Raw genomic sequence first — 22,484 nt, forward strand, 5'->3', positions numbered from 1 at the left:
ATGTTGTATCAAGTATACTTGGAGTGTGCCTTTAATATTTACATTTATATATGCTTAGTGCACTGAACAGTAATTTTCCATTCTGAAAAGATGCCAAGTGGTTTAATATGTGGCATTACTTAAGGAATTAAGTATTTAATGCTGCTAGATTTCCAACTGCTGTGCCTTGCGTTAATCTCAAAAATACATTTACATGTTTACTGCTTTTCAGTGGTACTCACCAACAGAAGATTATTGAATACACATAGTTCTAAAGGTCTGTGTATACTTTATATTAAACATTTACTGTATTTTTAAATATCTCATCAGCCAGTCCAGCTATTCATGCTAAAGCTGGAAGTTAAACTGTACAATTTATACTGTCTTTTTTCTTCAGTGTTGTTACAGTGCCCAGCTTACATGTCATCACCAGGGCCGTAGCTACCATAAGGCAGCACAGGTGGCACAAATGTTAAGGAGACCGCCAGGAGGGAAGCACACTGCACTCCTCTCCAGCCGGTCACTTCTTATAGTGTGGCAGAGTGCTCCACTATGAATATAAAGGGGCTGGGGGGAAGAGACACAGAAAGGGCTGGGGACAAGAAATACACACAGTGTCTGGTGGGGAAGTAAGGGATACACAAAGTGGGGTTGTATGAGACACACTAAACCAGTTGATAAAATACACTAAAAGGGGAAAAGAAAGACGCAAAAAAGGGCAACAAGAGGGGATATGAAACACTAAATTCGGTAAGAAATTCAAAATGTGGGCTAAGAGACACAGAGATAAAGATGCATTTTTATTGGTGGAGGAACAGCAAAATGCATCTTCGCCAGTTTACTCAAAAATCCTTACGCTGGCCCTTGTCATCACCTCTTGTGAACAGTGTCTGAATGACACAAATCCAGAGCCACAGCTCCTAAAGACTATCTCTAGCATCAACAGTGTTCGTATCATGCCTGCCTTTTGTCAGAACACTCCACTGGCTTCCAATCTACCAATTCCTTCCTTGAGCTACCATAGTTCATTCCCTTCTAGATCTCTAATGCTTGCTTCAATCAGTCTCACTCGGTAAAACAGTAAGACCCTTGCTTACTTACTTTTTTCCTGTTCCTCACTGAGTGCATGATCTTTGTTAGACACCCTGGATAAGAAATGTAAAATAAAAACTGACCAGTAGGCTTGTTTATTTGCAGGAGGAAATACTTCAACATTTGTGGCGTCAACCCAGCCTAACTATCCATGGAATTGAAGGGGCCTTTTCTGGAACAGGAACAAAAACTGTTATACCCTCAAAAGTTATAGGCAAATTCTCTATTCGCCAAGTTCCCAACATGAGAATTCCAGAGGTGGAGAAACAGGTACACAGGACTTTATCATACATAAACATGTTTAATAATATTCGTTCCACTGCATTTCATAAGACATATGTATGTCCATTTATAAATGCAAGCGGCAGGCTATGGATTTCTTGTGTGTTCCTCCAACCTACCTCTATGAACTATTCTTCATGTATATGTAAGCCACATAGAACATAAAAGAGATTTTTGGATCACAACAGTGTTCAATACTGTCAAACAAAATGAATTTCAATATATCTAATGAAGTCACTGTGACCGGCTTTAGGCTTTTATGATAAAGCTCTGTATATGGTGCAATAATATAGTATATAGTATATGCTGCAAACTGTGTATTCATGAATATGTCTAACTGTGAACGTTCAAAGTCTGCAGAACTTTAAATGTGAGGCTTTTTTATTTTCTTTATTATTGTATTTATTTTCCATGTGTTATTTTATTTTTTTCAATTTGACAATTTTTATTAAGTCATAAGCACTTCAGTGGGATACAGAAAGTAAGAGGGTGCATACAAATGTATCTTCAGTACAGTAGGAGGCATAGTTTTAATACAATATGGCCATAAATTGTTAAACAATGTGCGTAATGAAATTGATAAAAGTTGCGTACTGCTAATTGTGTATGAAGCTCTGACTTTATACATATTTATTACTACCTGATAAATCAAGGTGAATACAGACTGATCACTCTGAGTATCAGGCTTGTGTGTACCCTTTACTGCCAAATCGTGTCATGTGGGTTTTTCAGCTCCCTCCCTATAAGGGGGTGTTTTCCAATATCACCTTTGACCACACCCAGGATATAATAGTTTAGTAGTAGTATGTTATTACCAGTTGATTCCTCCAAGGCGGTCTCGAACAGCTAAGTGGCCATGTCAAACAGCTAAATGTCTCGGGTTTCTGATTCCTATAGTCTGCTCTCTCATCTTCTCCCTTCAGTACTCGTGGTGTACCCTGTTGGCCAAGGGGCTGTTCCCCATTCTGATCTACCCCTCTATATAATACTTGACTCTTTTTATTTTATTTTAATTTTTTCTTGTTTGTGTTTTTATTTTATTTTTTGTTGAATAAAGTGGTGGGAAGTAAAAATAAGATAAAACAAAAGAAAAAAGTTTTTTTTTTTTTTTTTTAAAACATCATCTATATCATGCATTAAAAAGAATAAGTCGGGTCCAGTCTGGAGTGTCCATTTAAGTTGCTTCCTTGTTGAGTAGACATATATATTCACAATATTTTCATTGTTTTATGTATTTCCTTCTAGGTAACAAAACATATTGAAGATGTGTTTGCTAGATTGCACAGTCCAAACAAATTAAAGGTGTACCTGACAATTGGAGCTGTGCCTTGGGTGGCCAATATTGATGATCTTCAGTATAAAGCTGCAAAAAACGCAGTTACAAAAGGTATGTTAATAAGATGTGATTTTTGTGCAATTAATATCCAGAGTTCCAAAAAGACGTTCAAATAAATATTGGTCTAATTCTATCACCCGTATTGCATTATAAAAAAGTGTTATCTAGTTTGGAATGCTGGAATGAACTCTGTATCTGATGCAGGAATGCCCATCAATTCACTATGCACTTGACTAAGAGGAGACTATATATATATATATATATATATATATATATATATATATATATATATATATATATATATATATATATATTTGTGCTCGGAATTTATCTAATACGTAATGGAATGTAGAAGGAGAAGCAAAGTTGGTTGAGGTGTGCCGAAACCAATGTACAAGTAGGCCTGTAAAAGAGGGCAAAAAGAGGATTCAAAGAAAACACACTTTATTGCAAGTTTATACAGCTTGTGTACTGAAAGCTAGTAAGGAGCTTTACTCTCATTGAGGTATATCTGTAACTAAGCTGAGGATTACCTGTGGCCCATCACCTAGTGATGTGGACTGGGGTGTAAGAGCTTGGAACCGCTGATGCAGCGCTTCTGCGATAAAGAGAGACCAGCGAAGGAAGCCATGATGTAGCTTACCTTAATAGAATGTTTAGACGTGAAGTAATGGATTAGTACTGATAGTGTGTGGCTGACCTTGGATACGTAAAACGGAGTGACAGCATAGGAGGTATAAATAAGATGCTTGATTTGTAGGTTTAGAGGAAAAGGCAAAAAGTACAATAGTTTAAAAAAGTCTTGAATCAAGCAAACTCTACTTGTGACATGGAACAATATACAAAGCCCTGGCGTGAGTGATAGAGTAGTCGTGAAACTGCGTGTAGCGTGCGTATCTGTATGAGGTGTCACTGTGTGCTTAGTCCAAGATTATATCATGAAAAGGTTGTATCCTGGATGGTACGTAGTAGGTCGTAGGGAGACATTAAACTGAGCGTGAAAGAGCTTCAGCGGCTGTGTTGTGGACACCATTAATGTAAAAGCAGACTAAAAAGAGCTGAGAGGTTGCTGCCAGCCAAGTCAGCCTGTGAAAATAGCCACAAAATGGTTAGCGAGGATGGCCGCCCGAACGTAGGCCAGGTGCCATAGTGAAGGGTGAATAGATAGTAGATTAAAGGCGTTGGATAAGTCCATCTTGCTCAACCAAGCCTTACTACTTGCTAAGTGATAGCTTGTAAGGCATGATCGATTTGCGTAGTGCAGTGAGAACTCCATAGCGGGAATGAGGGAGTTTGATGCTGGGAATGGATGTAGAGTGCTGTGCAGAAGAGGTCTATGATCAGACGTATTATAGGGTATAGTGAATTGCTACATCGATGGGAATAGTACGCCAAGATGAGAAGTGTGAAGACCGTAAGGAGGCGATCGTGAACCCAGCGTATGACTGCTGTGGACAGAAGGTGGTCCACCGTAAGAGGGTCAATGGGTGCAGATAATAGGTTAGGGCATACGAGTGTACCTGTGGGAATGGCGATAAGGCCCGTGTGAACCCCTGTGAGAAACCCAGCACCAGAATCTACCAGATGCCTAGCTGAGTGTAAATGCAGATAGTATATTAGGATAACAATGTTAACCTTAGTTGGGCGTATCTTAGGTGACAGATGGGCTGCGTATGTGGACTAGGTGTAGGTTCTGGAGCAGATGTGCAAAACCCTGAATGTAGTGAAATAGCATTAAAGTCATAGTGCACCCGAGCCTTCCCCAGAAATAAAATGGTCAGCCCAGCTTGTCCCTCTGGCCGCCTCCCTGACTAGTGCGTGGGGTGAAGGGGTGGTGAGAAGTGGAAGTAGCTGTCTCTATGCAAGAGGCAATGATAACCAGAGGAATGGAAAGCTTTGTTAAGTCAGGGTGTCACTCTTTGGACTACTGAAATGTCACCAAGAATATAACCTTTGTACTGTAGGGAGTCTTGTGAAGTTAAGTAGTGATGTTAGTTTAACGTTCTTTCCATAGAGAATTACTGTCTCCATGGAAATTGGACAGGGTGGGCCGATGAGACGTATGGAGTAGTGATAGTGGTGGGGGGGACAGGGATGGAAATGAGGGGTAAGCCAGACTGTATGACCGAGATTGCCAGGTGAGCGCCTGCCGGGCTTAACGAGACACTTGGTGTGGCTGTAGCCGATTCCATTTAACAGCCTGTTAATCATTTGGAGGCTGGCCAGGATAGCAACTGGGGTCTCATGATTGGAATCTGAGGAGTAAGCTGACGACCCTTGTGAACTAGAGCCGGGCCTGGGAACATTGGGCTGAGCCGTTGTAGCCAGTGTAGTTCTGCCTTACTGGCAGTGGCTGGGGAGGGGATACCCCTGAGTTCTGCTGATATTTTTGGAATGTACCAGAATCCCAGGTAACTGAGGGTAGAAGGGGTGAGGGGTTCCTATGGAGACCCTGGCCAGACTGGCATGCTGGGTATTTCGTCCAACAGCAGACCGATTATCGGGATGGATACTTGTGACATTCTGAAAAAGAATAACGATTTGGATAAGTAATGTGTCTTAGAGGTATGGATGAGACCTTCGGAGAACTGGCCTGCTAGCTAGTGCCGAGGCGAAGAATTTACCCAGAACCAAGTGACAGGTGAGGCCCTACTAGTGCCAAGTGGTGGAGAGAGGCTCTACCTATGATTTGGGCCGAGGGGATTTTGTGGCCACTTGAACGTGGTGGCAGGATGTCGGCCTCTCGGTGACTGTAAGAGATTCAAAACGTGTGGCCGTGACATGGGAAGCCCTAACTGTAGCCCTAAAGAAGGGCGAGCAAGGTGGCTAACTATGATTTGGTCGTGGGGCTGAACCTCCGTGTTGAGGTGGGGTGTAGACCTCGCGGGACCGTAGTATTACTTAGGATAGCTAAGGCCAGCGCCTAACCCTCAATGCCAGTTCTCTAGCCTAATGGGGCTTGTCTCATAGAATGGTGTGATATAACGTATGTAGTTACTTAACCTTGAGTGTATGCCCTCTTTATTTGGGCAACGCGCCGGAAGATTACAATATATTCTTGCTTCTGCAGGGAACGGGCCCGGTCCGGGAAACCTTACGGGGAAAAAGATGCTAGTGGGCCTGAGGCATGCCACTAATATAATGAGTGTAAAAATGTTAAACGTATGAAAGGTGTGTATCAGAGACACTGTAACTTACGAACGTGGTAAGCTGAGGGACCTGAACGTTGGTCCGTAAATTAGAGACAAGCCCCTGGGTTCCCATAAATGTGAATCTTTTGAATGATACGAAGGCAAAGTGAGGCCTTAAGGAGAAACGTAATCGTAGTGAGTAAGATTACCAATAACTGATACTGCAATGCAGGGAACCAGGTAGCCTGTAGGTTGTCGATGGCGTAGGACTTGGTGAGCTGCGTCAATGACACAGGTCTAAGTAATGATATATAGAAATAAATGACAAAACATGTACCGTTAAATATAGTAGTAATACGGTGGATTATGATATTGTTGTTGACATTTTGTGAGGAATCTTAGCCTAGGTACGTTTTGAAGTGTAGAGCCCACTTTGGGAAGTGGTGGGCTGTATGAGGCCGTGGAGGCTGAATGAGGCCTCAAGAGAAAACGTAAAATGGTAAACCTTCTTACCTGTTACCGAAATGCAGGATACTGGGTACTTCTTCTTGGAGCTCTGTTTGAAGAAAAGTATAAGTAGTAGCAAGGTGGTGTAGGTTGTTGTTATTGATGTTTTATACGCCGTGAGGAATCTCAGAACTGGCTTGTTAGAAGTTTAGAACCCACTTTGGGAGGTGGGGAGGCTGAATGAGGCCATAGAGGTTGAATGAGGCCTAGAGGGAAAAGAGATCTGGTAAACCTACTTACGTGATACAGTAATACAGGGTACTGGGATACCACTTCTTGAAGACTGATTGGAGGAAAGTGGAGGTGTATTATATACGTAAATTATAAAAGAAAGTGGCCAAACTGTGCCTTTAAGAAGATTACCCTGTGAAAAATAGATGTCCCACAATTATGTGACCATGGACGGAAAATTTGTAAAAACACATATATATTTCACCCAGTGATGACTTTAAGAGCCATATAATAAACATGATATAGAAAAAATATATGTGAGAGCTTGGTATAAGTAAAGAGACATAACTAGATATTTTATAGTAGATTAGTAAATGTACACATTGTAGCCCCTTTCGTTCAGTTAACCGAATGAACAAGAGTACTATAAATAGAAAGAACTCCCGCATTCGGTAAATGGAACACACAAAAGGATTTAAACGAAAGCCGATTGAATAATCAGCTGCAGGCTGTAACGTGTAAATTAACGAAAGGTTGCATGAAAAACTGTTTGAATGTGTTCGGCTGGACGTACGTACGAAAGAACAGACGAACGTAGGGTAAGTGTGCACATACGGTACATAGAATTAAACGAAAGTAAATGAAAGCATGTGTATTCCGCATTCAGCTGTCAGCCACACGAAGGCGGAAGTACACGAACATCGTAATAGCACGAATAGATAAATCATGAAGGGAGCCTATCCCCACATTTTTAGGCCTGAACGTGGGAAGTAGCCGAACGCTATTTCCCACGTTATGCTTATGTGGACGTGCCGGGTAGCGAGTAGGGAAGTCGGGTAGGAGCTGGTGGACGGGCACGGAAGACGGAGGTAGGAGCTGCTGGCAACTGACTTTTTACTGGAGACTGACTTTGGCGGGAACAACGGACCGGAAGTGCTGGTTGCTATGGTGAAGACAAACAGCTTGCACAACAAAGTTAAGTATGGGGGTAGGGTTTATATAGGATCATAACTCCTCCCACAAATTCAGGCCAAATGGCCTTTCAACATATATATATAAAGATGAAAAACCCCTGCACTCCAACCTAAAAATCCAAAATACCTGGTGCTCTGGTTGCTAGATAATACATAAGGAAGGATACCGGCACTCCAAGGATTTATCATTCAAAAGTTCTTCTTTTATTCAAAAAAATAATCGACGTTTCAGCTCCCCTAAGGAGCTTTCATCAGGACACAAAACATCATAAAGCTGATATAAGCTTATATAGGACATACAATTAGGTGAAATCAGTACATACTGACAGGTGATCTGCATTGCCATCGATCGCCAGACCCGCCATGATTGCCTGCTCGTTTGCTTAGACTTACGGGTTGGAGGTCACCTGACCGCATACTGAAAAACATTTTTTTAATATTTTTTTTTATATATTTGACCGCTGAGATATTCATGCGCAACAGGATGGAGCAGTCGGACATGTGGCTTGCCAGACCACGGATGGCCAAGGAGCCTGCTATTAGTTCCAGGCAGTTGATGTGCAATTCCTTCTCCTCGAGTAACCAGGGTCCTCCTGTGGATGATGCAGCACAATGTGCTCCCCAGCCCCATAGGCTGGTGTCCGACTCACCATGAAATCCGGTGTGGGACTAAAAAAGGCTTTCCCATTCCAAGCTTGCCTGTTGGGAAGCCACCAACGGAGCTCCGTGCGTATCTCGTTCGTGAGAGGGAACGTCTGGTCGTATGAAATTCCGGATCGCTGATTGTATGCCTTCAGCCATTGCATGGCTCGGTAGCGAAGGGGATCTGGGTAAATGGCCTGTATGGAAGTTGAGAGTAGTCCCACAACCCAAGCGAGGAGACGAAGTTGGATGTGATCAATATTCAGTATATTCCGAATTTCTTTGTGCATAGTGGCTATCTCTTTGAAGGTTAGCCAAAGCATGCATGAGTCTATTTCCAACCCCAGAAATTGGGCGATTTGTGATGGTGCCATCGCTGATTTGTCGTGATTTATTGCAAAACCAAGGATTTGAGGAAGTCTACCACAAAGTTTGTTTGAGATCGTAGTCTTGAAACTGTGTCGTAATAAAGTAGTAAATCCTCCAAATAGATTATGCATCGTATCCCTAGTGACTGTAGGTGAGTCATGACCGGTTTCAGCAGCTTTGTGAAGCACCATGGAGCCAAGCTGAGTCCAAAAGGTAGGCAGGTGAACTAGCATGCCTGGTTGTGCCAACAGAATCGTATAAATCTTAGCCATGACTGCGCTAATGGTACTGAGAGGTAGGCATCCCTGAGGTCCAGTCGAGTGAACCAATCATCTTTGAGAAGCAGATCTCGAAGTAGGTGAATCCCTTCCATCTTGAAATGGTGGTATACTATGAATGAGTTGAGTTGTCGTAGGTTGATGACTGGACGGAAGTCTCTTGTTTTCTTTTGCACCAGAAAATGTTGCTGAAGAAACCATCCTCGTTTTGTGCATATTGAACTGCGCCTTTGGTAAAGAGAGTTCGGATTTCTTTGTCGATAAGAGCCCTGTGTTCTGTAGAGGTCCGTAATGGTGGTGGTGTCTGCATCTGATGCGGTAGGGTGTGGAACTCAATGTACCCTTGAACGGTTTGTAGGATCCATGCGTCTGATGATAGCTCTTCCCAGTTCTGTAAATGAAGGGATAACATGCATGCTGTTAGTGTAGAGACATTTGTATGGAACGGTGGGTTCATCTGTGTTAAGACATCCTCAACCTCTGCTTTGGTAGACTCTGGTTCTGTTTGTGCCCCTGTAGAGTGGTGAGGATGATCGAAAGCAGAATATGGTGGGTTAGGTTTGGAGCCTGTATTAAAATAATCGCTGTTGACTCGGACCCTCTGCCGACCAGCCCTTCCAAAAATACCTCGTCTTGGTGGTGAGTGGAATACCTGTCTGATAGATGATTGGGCCTTGCTGAGAGTGGTAAACAATGAAACATGTTTCTTGAGCTCTGCTATAAATGAGTCCCCGAAGAGCAGGCCGTTGGCTGAAGAGCCCAGGTCTTTATGGGCCATATTCATCCGTTTCAAGACGGTTCTTAACAGTGCAGTCATGCGTCCTTCAGTGCATAACTGCGTTCCCCAGCATGCAGATACATCGTTGGGCCCATTCCCTGATGGCATTGGGTCTAGTTGTGTGCCCTGTGACAGTGCCAGGTCCGAAATACAGGATCTTGGCGATGGGGCCAAGTTGATTCAGTGACTTGTCCTAAGAGGCTTTGAGACCCTTCTCGATCCCTTTCCTTGGGTCGCACCCTGTCTGGTACATGACAACGACCACTGTCTGGTCGAACCTGGGGTAAACACAATTTTATCTGGTAGCATGGGTCATGGGAATTCTGCCCTTAGACGTGCACGTACCAGTCTAATTGCTTGCGTATCCAAAAATGGATAAACTTGGCCAAGTGGGTCATCAGGTTCCATTCCAAGGACCATGGATGGCGGATGGTCCGCAGGTCAAAGAGAGGGCAACTTGAGCATCTAAGAACAGCCCTTCGCCTTCCATTGTGAGCGATCCCTGTGTATCTTGTGAGAAGGCATCTTCCGTGAAAGATTCCTTAACATATTTTTCGATTCCGAGTAGGGAATGTCTTGCAAACCACCTTCGTCATCCGCATCGGAGGTGTCCACCTGCCATGCGTCAATGATGCAAGATTCGGAAGGTAGGCTTCATCCTCCTCCAAGGTAACCACCGGTGGGGGTAGTTCTTGCCTAGCCGTATGCTTGCTACATTTAGTAGGTGCCATCACTTTTGTCCGCGCGTGAGATATGGTGAGGCCAGCTTGTTGATTTTTTGGAAGGGAACCTCAGAGCCCATAGGGCCATCCACATCTTGCAGTGAAGGCCCTATTGCTTGACTGAATATGTCAGGCGGAACTTGTGAAAGCATTTTGTAGAACGCCTTCTCCACAGAAGCCACCCTTGCAGCCTTTATAATCCCCTGAAAATCGTGGGTTTGTTGCGGGAAGTCCAAAATGGTATGTGTAGTTGTCCTGTAGTATAGAGGAAATACGTGTTAGACCCCTTGCCTAGTCAAGGCCTGGTGGGATTAGACCCCTTGCTCGTTGCAAGGTAGTGCAGAGGCACTACTTTCTGTAAGGTCCAGGTGAGCCATTCTATTATGAGGGTCGCCATTGACACTAGTCACATCACTGGTGACGCTCCCTCTCAGACCCACCCACCTGCCCACTGTTGGGAGGTATATAGTTTTTCTGTTACTCCTCTTTCTCCATGAAGTTGTTTGTGATTTTTGTTTTTGTGTTTTCAGGTATCTCTTTTCTTTGCTATGCTGCTATCCTTTGCTGCACCTTTTAGCATCTTACTTCTGTATATCAAGCAGCAAGAAGCATATTGTCCAAATTAATATGCACTACTATCATTAATATGCAGGCTCACCAACACTTATGACGTTGTAAATTGTTCCTGGCTGAAATGTAAATTCAGAATGAGATGCAGCATTGCCATAGAAAGGTGCTGGTTCAGGTAGTCCCTAAAGCTAAACATTTTGCTACTTTAGCAGCTGTACTCTTCGCATGGTGGTGCTATTCACTGGTACCTACAATGCATATAGTTTTAAACCCAGAGGACAAATCAATTCAGAGACGAGAGAACACTATAACCTAAAGATTTCAAATGCAAATTATCCTATGACTGAATAGTTAAAAGTAAGGACACAGTTATTCACTAAATATTGCAGACATTAAAATGCATGCTAGTTTGAGAATTGCTTATTATGACCAGCAGTTTTTATGAATGTAAGAAACCATGTTTCAAAGTTGAGCAACCATGTTGTCTGGTGCTTCGGTGGCATTTGAATCTTACCGTCCTAAAGACTTACCATTTGAAAAAATGCTTAACTGTGCCATTTAAATCTAATTTCCATTTTTCATTTCTTACAGTTTTTGGAGTTATCCCAGACATGATCAGAGATGGTTCAACTATTCCATTAGCTAAAACATTCCATGATCTAACACAAAAGAGTGTCATGATGCTTCCAATTGGAGGAGCGGATGATGGGGAACATTCCCAAAATGAGAAAATAAGCAGGTATGAGTAAAATAAGCTATTTCAACTATCCATTAGCTCTGTGGGTGGCCTATTACAGGTGATACTCCAAAAATTAGAATATCGTGCAAAAGTTCATTTATTTCAGTAATGCAACGTAAAAGGGGAAACGAATATATGAGATAGACGCATTACATGCAAAGGAAAATAGTTCAAGCCGTGATTTGTCATAAGTGAGATGATTATGGTTTACAGCTCATGAAAATCCCAAATCCACAATCTCAGTAAATTAGAATATTACATGCAATCGGGGCGTGTCTGACTTCCGGCTAGAGCGGTCGCATGGGGTAAGAGCTCCTCTCCATACCGAGCCATAAAGCCACTTTAACAGCATAAAATCAACTAAAAAAGACCCCTACCGGAGGTAGAACAGTGAGGGCGATCACACCACCACAACGATGTCCCCCTCGAAGCAAACAAAATTAACGGACCCGTCCCGACCGCCGAGAAAAGATAAGCATAAGCCGTCCCAAGATGGCGCCGGGACAGTTCCCGCCACTATATCTGAGGAACCTGCTACAAACCCCGACCAACAACTAGCCCCTGAACTGGAAGGGCAGGTTACTAAGCTCTACCTTAAATCCATGCTGCAAGAATTAAGAGCTACTATCCGAGAAGATTTTACCACCATTGTTTCTGGTATCCATCAGGAAATAGCGGAGCTAGGGGACCGGACGGATCACCTGGAACAAAAGACCGAGGAGCTCTGCTCAGCCCACAACATAGCAGCAGATAAGCTTCATGCGCTGGAAGCTGACAACGCCAAAATATGGCAGAAACTGGCAGACATGGAAGATAGGTCGAGAAGGAACAACGTGAGATTCCGGGGAATAGCAGAGTCTGTCACAACAGACCAACTTACCCAATATGTCGTCGCCATGTGTGCAGAAATGGTGCCGACGCTAACGGGCACAGCATGGGAGCTAGATAGAATACACCGTCTACCACGGCCTTCACGCCTCACGGCGGATACTCCACGAGACGTAATAGCCCGGTTTCATCACTACAAATCCAAAGAGGCTCTCCTCCAAGCGATGAGAACAACGAAAAGCTTACCTCCGCCATACGAAGGTATTCAATTGTATGCGGACCTCTCAGCCCTGACTATGGCGCGTAGAAGAGACTTTGTCACGATTACTAAAACACTGCGGAATCATAAAGTTGCATACAAGTGGGGTTTCCCCACAAAACTCCTAGCGTGGCGCAACGGCAAGCAACATGTCATGGCAGACCCGGATCAGGGATTGTCCGTTTTGAAAAACTGGGGCCTCTGGGACCCACAAAGCCCGACCAAAACAACAGAACCATCTCCACAACGATTTCAACCGGAATGGAAGATGGTGGGACAACACCAACACTAACCCGCCATGAGGCACCAGGACAAAGAGACTGTTTAAGGACTGTTACCACATGCTGACAAATGGCGGTCTACTATGATGGTATAAGTATCTGCAATGTTTAGTAATGAGTTATTGTATACTAGACATTGATGTCATGCTAACCCCCCTCCCGCAACCATAACCACAACACTAACGTGGGGAAAGGGCGGTAGAACTTAAAGGTAGGCACCAACCTATCATCCCCACCCACCCACAGCAATACTAGTGGAGAACATAGTGCCCAAAGAGTGCCCATGTCTGCGCTCACACCATCGCCCCAACAGAATGCACACAATATGACACGTATGGGTCACACAAACACCCCACGAAATCCCCGATCACTACTTGTTGTACCTGTCTCTTTAAGTTACTGCTATGCAAATTTGGGTGCAATCATTTAATTTATCTAACGCTCACTGGGCCACCGCCGGCAATAGGCTCCACTAATGTAAGGCTGAACCCTGCAGCTACATATACTAATATGGGTTATAAATGAGAAAACGCACTCAATGATGTTTATATGAAACGTAAGTTAATGGCGTGTCACTCCACTCCCCGCACCATTACACGAGTACGTGCATATATGGTACCGCAGCGGTAGCTGGTAGCTGGCACCGACCCATCCACCCCACTCTAACAACCACATCTCAAAAATATATTTTTCGGGACCTAAAGCACCCAAAGGTGGACACACTATCACCCCACTAGGTCGCACACCCTCTGGACCCCATTAATGCACCACGGGGCACAATGTCCGGTACCTGACCATACCCCGTCTCCTTCAATAAGTGACACATAGAGTCCGGCGCTCCCACAGTATTCAGAGATAGCTCAATAGGGCATAGCCTGAAATCACCTGTCATGGGCCTATTCATACGAAAAGATCTATGCCACGATCTCAGGGGTTGTTATATGATACAACGAAAAATGCTACCACTGGGTTTAAAGTATAGAGCGTATCACCGAAGTGTCACACCTTCCCCCGAACTTCTTTGCAAAGCACCCTGGAGTATGTTACGACAGTAGCACCCGGTAACAGACTATATCCTAATGACACCCACAACTCACGGCCATACCAATGCTTCAATTGTTGCCCTAGGGGACCCAGTTGAAAATACGACAATGAATAATGAACGCACGCCCTTAAGTTAACTCTACCACACCCAATGGTTGGTGACACTCTCAAACAAATGTAGGTACTCCTAAGCTCAATAACTAAGGCCAAACACAGTGCATACAGTAATATTGATGTTTAAAGCTCCATAGGTCATGGTATGCAATTTGGCGGGAGGGGACCGGCTAGACTTCAGCTTTTCATAGACAAGCGTCCGCTGCAATAAGGAATGGAAAAAAAACTATGCTGAAACGTTACATGAATATCTCCCACTAGTAGACGCAGTTACGCCCTAACACCCTACCATATATTAAAGAGGTGACCACGATAGTCCTCCTAATGTCCTGATGCCGAACTACAAGGCATTACAATATCGATCTAATACCTCACCTGCACATACAAATGTGCTGAAATTTCATCCTCCACCACTAATATGGCTCTGGAGCGAGTCTACCCCACACGTTCCCGTAACAGGATGGCCACTGGAATTGAACAGGTTAATATTCCAGCCCATCCATGGGTATACTCTCATAGAAGAGAGTTTGGTTTATTCTTTATTTGTATAATGTATGTTTTTGTTTATGTTTCCCTATGTTATTCCCTCCTCTTTACCCCCCACAGCCTGTACTCAATTTACTTCCCTGGTAGTCAAATACCAACTGGTTCTTGGAGCACCACATACACTCGACATCACACAGGTTTCACACCACCCCACAGCCTATGCTGGACCCAACACACGGCACCACAAGTCTCACAGCAACTACACCAATACATCGACCCCCCATCTCCCGACTAATGGCACACCAATTCAAATGCCTCTCCATGAACGTCAATGGCTTAAATAGCCCATTCAAGAGACACTCGGCGATGAGAGAAATACACAACTCCAAAGCAGCCATTGTTTGTCTTCAGGAAACTCACCTTTGTATAAGAAAGCCTCCGAAATTCAGCCCTCCTTGTTATCCACAAATATACCATGCGCTCTCACCCCACAAGTCTAGAGGTGTCTCTATACTATTTCACCAAGACTGGGTATTTCAACAGTCTGCAATATATCAGGATACACAAGGCAGACTATTAATTTTAGTAGGTACACTGAATGGGATTATGGTGACAATAGCCTCCCTCTATGCCCCCAATGAAGCTCAAACCCCCTTCCTGCACAAAGCGCTCAACAAAGTAGAAAACCTCAGGCAAGGCCATACCATTATTTGTGGGGATTTTAATTGCACTTTAGATATCCAGAGAACTCACAACAAGCAGCCTTCACACCAAGCCACATCCCTTAGCCGCAAATTGTCCACACTCCTCCACACGCACAACCTCTATGACACTTGGCGCAATCTATTCCCGAGTGGGAAAGACTACACATATTTCTCACATGTACACCATGCATATTCGCGGATTGACATGTGTATAGTAGACAACATAACACTTCAAAACGTAGCAGATGTAGAAATTGGTACTAGAACATGGTCGGATCATGCCCCGGTCATCACCACGTTCAAAACCTTATATCCAGTGAGGGGCAGAAGTACGTGGAGGCTAAATGACTCCCTTTTAAACGATGTCCCACTATCATGCAAAATAACCAATACTATCAAACTATTCTACGAAGATCATGCTACAGATGGGACGGATGTCCCAACACAATGGCTGGCCCTCAAAGCGGTAGTGAGAGGTCTACTCATACAAGCGGGGGCAATACGCAAAAAGAGAACCAACCAAACCAGGGAGCGCCTGCTAGAAGAGCTCAAACAAACCGAGACTAAAAACAAACATAACCCCTCTAGAAAATTAACTGCCTTAAGTAACTGAATAAAAGCAGAACTACATGCCATGTCCCTCCACGCTATGGAACAGACCATGCGCAAACTAAACTTAACTCACTACATGCAGGGCAACAAGGCCGGCAAATTATTGGCACGCCGACTGAAGTCCCGCAGCCTACAATCTAAACTCCCATACATGACCTCATCAAACAACACAAAACTCTATAATCCTCAAGACATAGTGGAGGAATTGGCATCCTACTACAATTCACTATATAACCTTGGTAGTGCAGAGAACACTCACCAGCCCTCCAACTCGGAAATCCGAGATTTCCTCGGACTAGTAGACCTCCCCTCCCTAACAGACGCACAAAAAACCTCCCTGCTGGCACCATTCACGGAAGATGAAATACTTCAAACCATTAAAACGCTTCCCAAACACAAAGCGCCGGGACCTGATGGTTTCTCAAACTCCTTCTACATTAAAATGGCCACACACCTCCTACCACATCTTACAATCCTATTCAACCACATCAAAGACACGGGGAACATCCCGACTGAGATGCTCCTAGCTCATGTCGTAACCTTGCCAAAACCTGGAAAAACCCCCACAGAATGTGCCAACCTGAGGCCGATCTCATTACTAAACGCAGACACCAAATTGTATGCGAAACTCCTGGCGACACGTATAAAGCCAATGCTACAAGATCTAGCCTCCTCTGAACAGGCAGGATTTGTCCCATCTCGACAGCCAGGAGATAACACGCGACACTTCCTGAATTTAATTCAATGGGCGCATACTTCCCAACAAAAGGGCTTACTGCTGGCACTTGACGCTGAAAAAGCGTTCGACCGCCTACATTGGGGGTACATGACAGCAGTACTGACCAAACTAGGGTTTCCTGAACCATTTCAAAAAAGCATATTAGCTCTATACTCAAACCCCACAGCCAAAGTTTACAACACCGGGTTCCTCTCAAGGCCGTTCCCAATAACCAATGGCACAAGACAAGGCTGCCCTCTCTCCCCGTTGATCTTTATATTACGCTGATCACACACATAAAACAAATGAGCGACATCAAAGGGATTCATACCCCCTTAGGACCCATGAAAATTGCACTGTTTGCAGATGACATTTTGCTGTTCATCACTGAACCATCTCACTCCCTCCCTCATCTCCTAAACTTATTAGACAATTACGGCAAAGTGTCATACTACAAAAACAACGCAAAGAAATCGCAGGCTTTAGCGATTCGTATGCCACACAACGAACTGCTATCCCTCCGAGCCAAATACCCCTTCGACTGGCGTAAATCCTCAATCTCATACCTGGGCATCCAGTTGCCAACTTCACTCTCATTAGTCACTAAAGTAAATCACGACCCCCTTGTGCAAAAATTGGACCTCCAACTCAAACAGTGGGACGACAAAGGGGCCTCATGGCTGGGTCGCATAAGCACAGTTAAAATGATGATATTACCACATATCCTATACCTCTTCCGCACCCTCCCAATAGCGATCCCAAACACGATAATAAAAAGACTCCAGACAATCCACAATTAACGCTCACATATGGAAGAGAAAACCTCCACGAATTACACAAAGATTAACATGGAGGCCATTCTCAGAAGGGGGCCTTGGCATACCAAACATACAGCTATACTATAAGGCAGCAATCCTGGCACAGGGCATATCGATTCTAGAAAATAAAACACCTCCCTTATGGTTAGCATTGGAAAACGCCTGCATGCCAAGAAAAACGGTGGCCGATGCCCTATGGGCGCGCCAAGAACAACGAATGAAAAACACCTCTATACTACCCCCAACGGCGAATCTACTCCGCATATGGGATCAGACACTGCTCCACCTAGACATCTGTAAAGACCTTCTGTACGTAGCGCCCCTAAAAACACTCACTCACCACACACCAGACTTGAACCTTGATCTGTGGACAGGGCACGGCATCTACCGTATCAGCACCCTTTTTAACAAGGAGGGCATAATACCATATCCAATTCTACAACAATCCTTTAACCTACCATCTAGGGAACTATTTACATATCTTCGCATAAAGAATATCCTACAATTTCACAAATTACATAGAGTCAGGCCCACACGAACACCACCATTTGTTCTCAAATGCCTAGGCAGATTACAAAACGCCAAAACACTTTCCCTATGCTATAACTCCCTCATGAACGCAGGGACTAAAGATACACCCTCCTACTTGAAAGCTTGGGTGAAAGACCTGAACATACAGGTAGACCAAGCCTCTTGGACGACAACACTGGGCCAGGTAAAGAGAGCTACACATAGCGTAAGCCACAGGGAAGCGTTCTGCAAACTAGCGATGAGGTGGTATCTAGTGCCCGCACGCTTAGCACATATCTACCAGAGTGCCTCCCCAACTTGTTGGAGGTGTCACAATGAAATAGGCACGCTCCTCCATATGTTTTGGTCCTGCTCGATCATAGAGAAATTCTGGTCCGAGGTGGAAATACTTCTAGTACAGAAGTTACACATAGCTGTCCCAAAGTCACCGGAAAACTACCTCCTACATATCCTCCCACACTCTCTTAGGGAAGACGAATTACACATATTCACCCATTGCCTCATAGCGGCAAAAACAGCAATAGCCTATAGATGGAAAACACCACACAGCCCTAACCTCTCAGAAGTCATCACTCGCATTGACACGACGAGTAGGTATGAACAGATGGCCAGCCGCCTTGACAATAGGGAACACACATATTCTGCACGTTGGCACAGATGGGTTCAATTCAGAGCTCAACAGGAGCCTTCCGAGGGCATACCACCACACACCAGTAGCTAATCGCACTACAGATGGATCTCTACCCCGAACTGGGCAGACGACTCTCCTTCACTTACAGTATATGTTGTTTAAGTTTTAAGTGCATGTATTGATCTGCCCACAGAATTAAGGATTAATGTCACAATATCTGTTACTGTTACAATATATGTCTTGCAATATATTTACATGTATTTGGACTCGATTGGTGCCTCCTGCAAAGGTTCGCACACACTCTGACTACTTGATCTGCGTTATCAAGAACCAATGTTGACTTTAACAAAAGGCTGTATCCCCTCCCCCCCCCTCCCTTCTTCCTTTCTGTACCCCATCATCTCCCATTTTATGCTGAATATGTGAAAAAATGTCAATAAAAATTTAGACATTGAAAAAAAAAGAATATTACATGCAATCAATAAAACAAGGAGTGTACATAGAACAATATCGGACCTCTGAAAAGTATAAGCATGCATATGGACTGCGGTGTGGCATGGAAGCTATCAGCCTGTGGCACTGCTGAGGTGTTATGGAAGACCAGGATGCTTCAATAGCGGCCTTCAGCTCTTATGCATTGTTCAGTCTCATGTCTCTCATCTTTCTCTTGGCAATGCCCCATAGATTCTCTATGGGGTTCAGGTCAGGCGAGTTTGCTGGCCAATCAAGCACAGTAATCCCACGGTCATTGAACCAGGCTTTGGTGCTTTTGGCAGTGTGGGCAGGTCCTGCTGGAAAATGAAGTAAGCATCCCCATAAAACTTGTCTGCAGAAGGAAGCATGAAATGCTCCAAAATCTCCTGGTAGACAGCTGTGTTGACCCTGGACTTAATAAAGCACAGTGGACCAACACCAGCAGATGACATGGCTCCCCAAATCAACACAGACTGTGGAAAACTTCACACTGGACTTCAAGCATCTTGCAGTAGGTGCCTCTCCATTCATCCTCCAGACTCTGGGTCATTGGTCTCCAAATGAGATGCAAAAGTTGCTCTCATCAGAAAAGAGGAATTTGGACAACTGAGCAACAGACCAGGTCTGTTTTTCTTTAGCCCAGATAAAACGCTTCTGACATTGTTTGTTGTTCAGGAGCGGCTTGACAAGAGGAATACGACATCTGAAGCCCATGTCCAGGATCCATCTGTGTGTGGTGGCTCTTGATGCACTGACTCCAGCCTCAGTCCACTCCTTGTGAAAGTCCCCAACACATTTGAATGGCCTTTTCCTGACAATCCTCTCCAGGCTGCGGTCATCCCTGCTGCTTGTGCACCTTTTTCTTCCACACTTTTCCCTTCCACATAACTTTCTATTAATGTGCTTTGATACAGCACTTTAGGAACATCCAACTTCCTTTGCAATTACCTTTTGAGGCTTTCCCTCCTTATGGAGGGTGTCAATGATGGTTTTCTGCACAACTGTCAGGTCAGCAGTCTTCCCCATGATTGTGATTCCTACTGAACCAGACTGAGAGACCATTTAAAGGCTCAGAAGCCCTTTGCAGGTGTTATGGCTTACTTAGCTGATTAGAGTGGGGCACTGTGAGCCTAGAATATTGCACCTTTTCACAATATTCTAATTTACTGAGATTGTGGATTTGGGGTTTTCATGAGCTGTAAGCCATAATCATCGCACTTATGACAAATCACGGCTTGAACTATCTTGCTTTGCATGTAATGCATCTATCTCATATATTAGTTTCCCCTTTTACATTGCATTACTGAAATGAATTAACTTTTGCACGATATTCTAATTTTTCCAGTATCACCTGTATGGCTTTCACATCTCTTAATATATAGTACTTACAGGGCCAGTGCAAGGATTTTTGGCTACACAGGCAAAGATGCATCCCTTTTCCTATAACGTATCCCCCCTTTAGTGTGTCTTGCACCACCTTGTGTCTCTCTTACAACCCCCTTGTATATCTCTTACTTCCCCAGCCTCTTTGTGTGTCTTTCTTTCCCTCAGCCCCTTTATGTGGCTCTTTCCCCTGAGCCCAGCTTGTGTCCACACCCTCCTCTCCCCGGGACCTTTGTGTGTCTTTTTCCTCCCAAGCCATGTAGACGTGGACATATAGCAACACACATAATTTTTCAGGCACACAGTCACAGAGATTTGCAGGCGCATAATCAAACAAACACAGACATACATGCACACAGTCATACAATCTACACATACTGGTACACTGTCAGACAAACACAGACATACAGTCATACAAAGATATGCAGACACGGTCATACAGAGACATACAGTCACACAGAGACAGTCATACAGAGAAGTACAAAACAAGGCATACAGAGACAGACATACAGAACAAGGTATACAGAGACATACAGACAGTCATATAGAGACATACAGATACAGGCGTACAGACACGGGCATAGAAAGACATACAGACACATGCATACAGAGCAAGGGAGTGGCACTAGTAATGGGTTGTACTGGGGTGATATGGGCTGTTATTGATGAGTCAGGGGTTGTAGTAGGGGGCTAGGGGCTGTAGTTGAGGGAATGGGTGTTAATTGGGATAGGGTTAGGAAATGTAGTGGGAGATAGGAGCTGAAGTAGGTTGGCTGCAATTGGGAAAATGTGATATAGTGTGAGGGATATGGGTTGCAATTTGGGGAGAGAGGCTGTAGTGGGCATGATATAGGACTGTAGTGGGAGATAAGGACTGTAGTAAGGGAATAGGGGCTGGATGGATGTGTAGCAGTGGACTTTGGGCTGTGTTGGGAGGACAGGGGCTGTGGTGTGAAGAACCCTGTGAAATTCATTATGCATTGGCAATTGTCACTTCAGGAAATGACCCTGACATTTTCTTTTTTTATTTATTTCTTTTTTAAAAAAAATTTTTATAAAACAATTATTTTGGTTATAGTAACATTTTCTGTTTAAAAAAACGCTAAACCTCACCTCAGTTCCATCGCTGAATCCATATTCTCATTGCAGCCTGTTTCTCCTTGCCTCACATCATGACTCTTTGCCAGAGGGTTAGTGAGTGCAGGGAGGATGGACTGAGGGGAGGATAAGGCCAGCACAGAAAATGTATATGTAATGGTTGTCAGATGCCAAATTTGTACAGAATTAACATTAGCGAGCCCGGAATTTAGTTGTGGGCTGGCTAATGACGCTACGGAAGGTATACCTTCAGCAGCTAAGGGGTTAATCTGTGTATGTGCCGTGTTTCAAGGCAAAACACAGCACATACAGACTGCAGGTACCATCACTACTTGTTATATTTTGTGTACAGTAGGTGACTAAGTCAATGTACAGATACATATTGTTTTCTTCTTTTGCAGGTCAAATTATATCCAGGGGACTAAACTCTTTGCATCATACTTCCATGAGTTATCAAAGCTGCATAAAGATTTAATAGATGCAAAACAATTAAAGAACTGACACCTCATCAGAAGCTAAATGATAAATTACTGAATAATAAGTCATGTTAAGCTTTAGTATACTTTGTTATACACGTTATCACCAGCAATTGATTAATGGTAAGTTTTCAGATTAACACTAGTGTTAAACACAAATCAATACAACCACCAGTTCCTAGCAAAGTTGTCTTTCAACATGTTGCACAAAATAAGAGTAGCAATAAAACCAATTACCATGTACCAATAATCTAGATTTCATTCATGTGTTTACCACTCCAATAACCATTCAATTTTGCATCTTTTATTCACTAATTAAAATGTTCCAATAGTTTTATTTGTCAAATTCTACAGTAGAACAATTATCAACACATCATTGGGGAAACACAAAAAAAGAAGCAAATTAAAATCAGTGTGGCTTGGTGAAGGGGTCACTCAGATCATAAACTATGACAAA

The 22,484-nt window shown here is 43.8% G+C and overlaps 1 protein-coding gene across 4 annotated transcripts in view; it reads left to right on the forward strand.

Annotated features, from left to right (window-relative positions):
* The window catches only part of LOC134608636 (beta-Ala-His dipeptidase-like), a 78,646-nt gene extending 56,285 nt beyond the window's left edge, over window positions 1-22,361 (forward strand). For all 4 annotated transcript variants that reach the window (XM_063451621.1, XM_063451624.1, XM_063451622.1 and 1 more), the window contains exons 9-12: window positions 1,177-1,341; window positions 2,599-2,740; window positions 11,423-11,570; window positions 21,953-22,361. In XM_063451621.1, the coding sequence (XP_063307691.1) occupies window positions 1,177-1,341; window positions 2,599-2,740; window positions 11,423-11,570; window positions 21,953-22,052 (555 nt within the window). In that variant the 3' untranslated portion in view covers window positions 22,053-22,361. The remainder of the gene's footprint in view (window positions 1-1,176; window positions 1,342-2,598; window positions 2,741-11,422; window positions 11,571-21,952) is intronic.
* Window positions 22,362-22,484: the final 123 nt, after the last annotated feature.

This window comes from Pelobates fuscus, chromosome 4, assembly GCF_036172605.1.
Source record: "Pelobates fuscus isolate aPelFus1 chromosome 4, aPelFus1.pri, whole genome shotgun sequence".
NCBI lineage: Eukaryota > Metazoa > Chordata > Amphibia > Anura > Pelobatidae > Pelobates > Pelobates fuscus.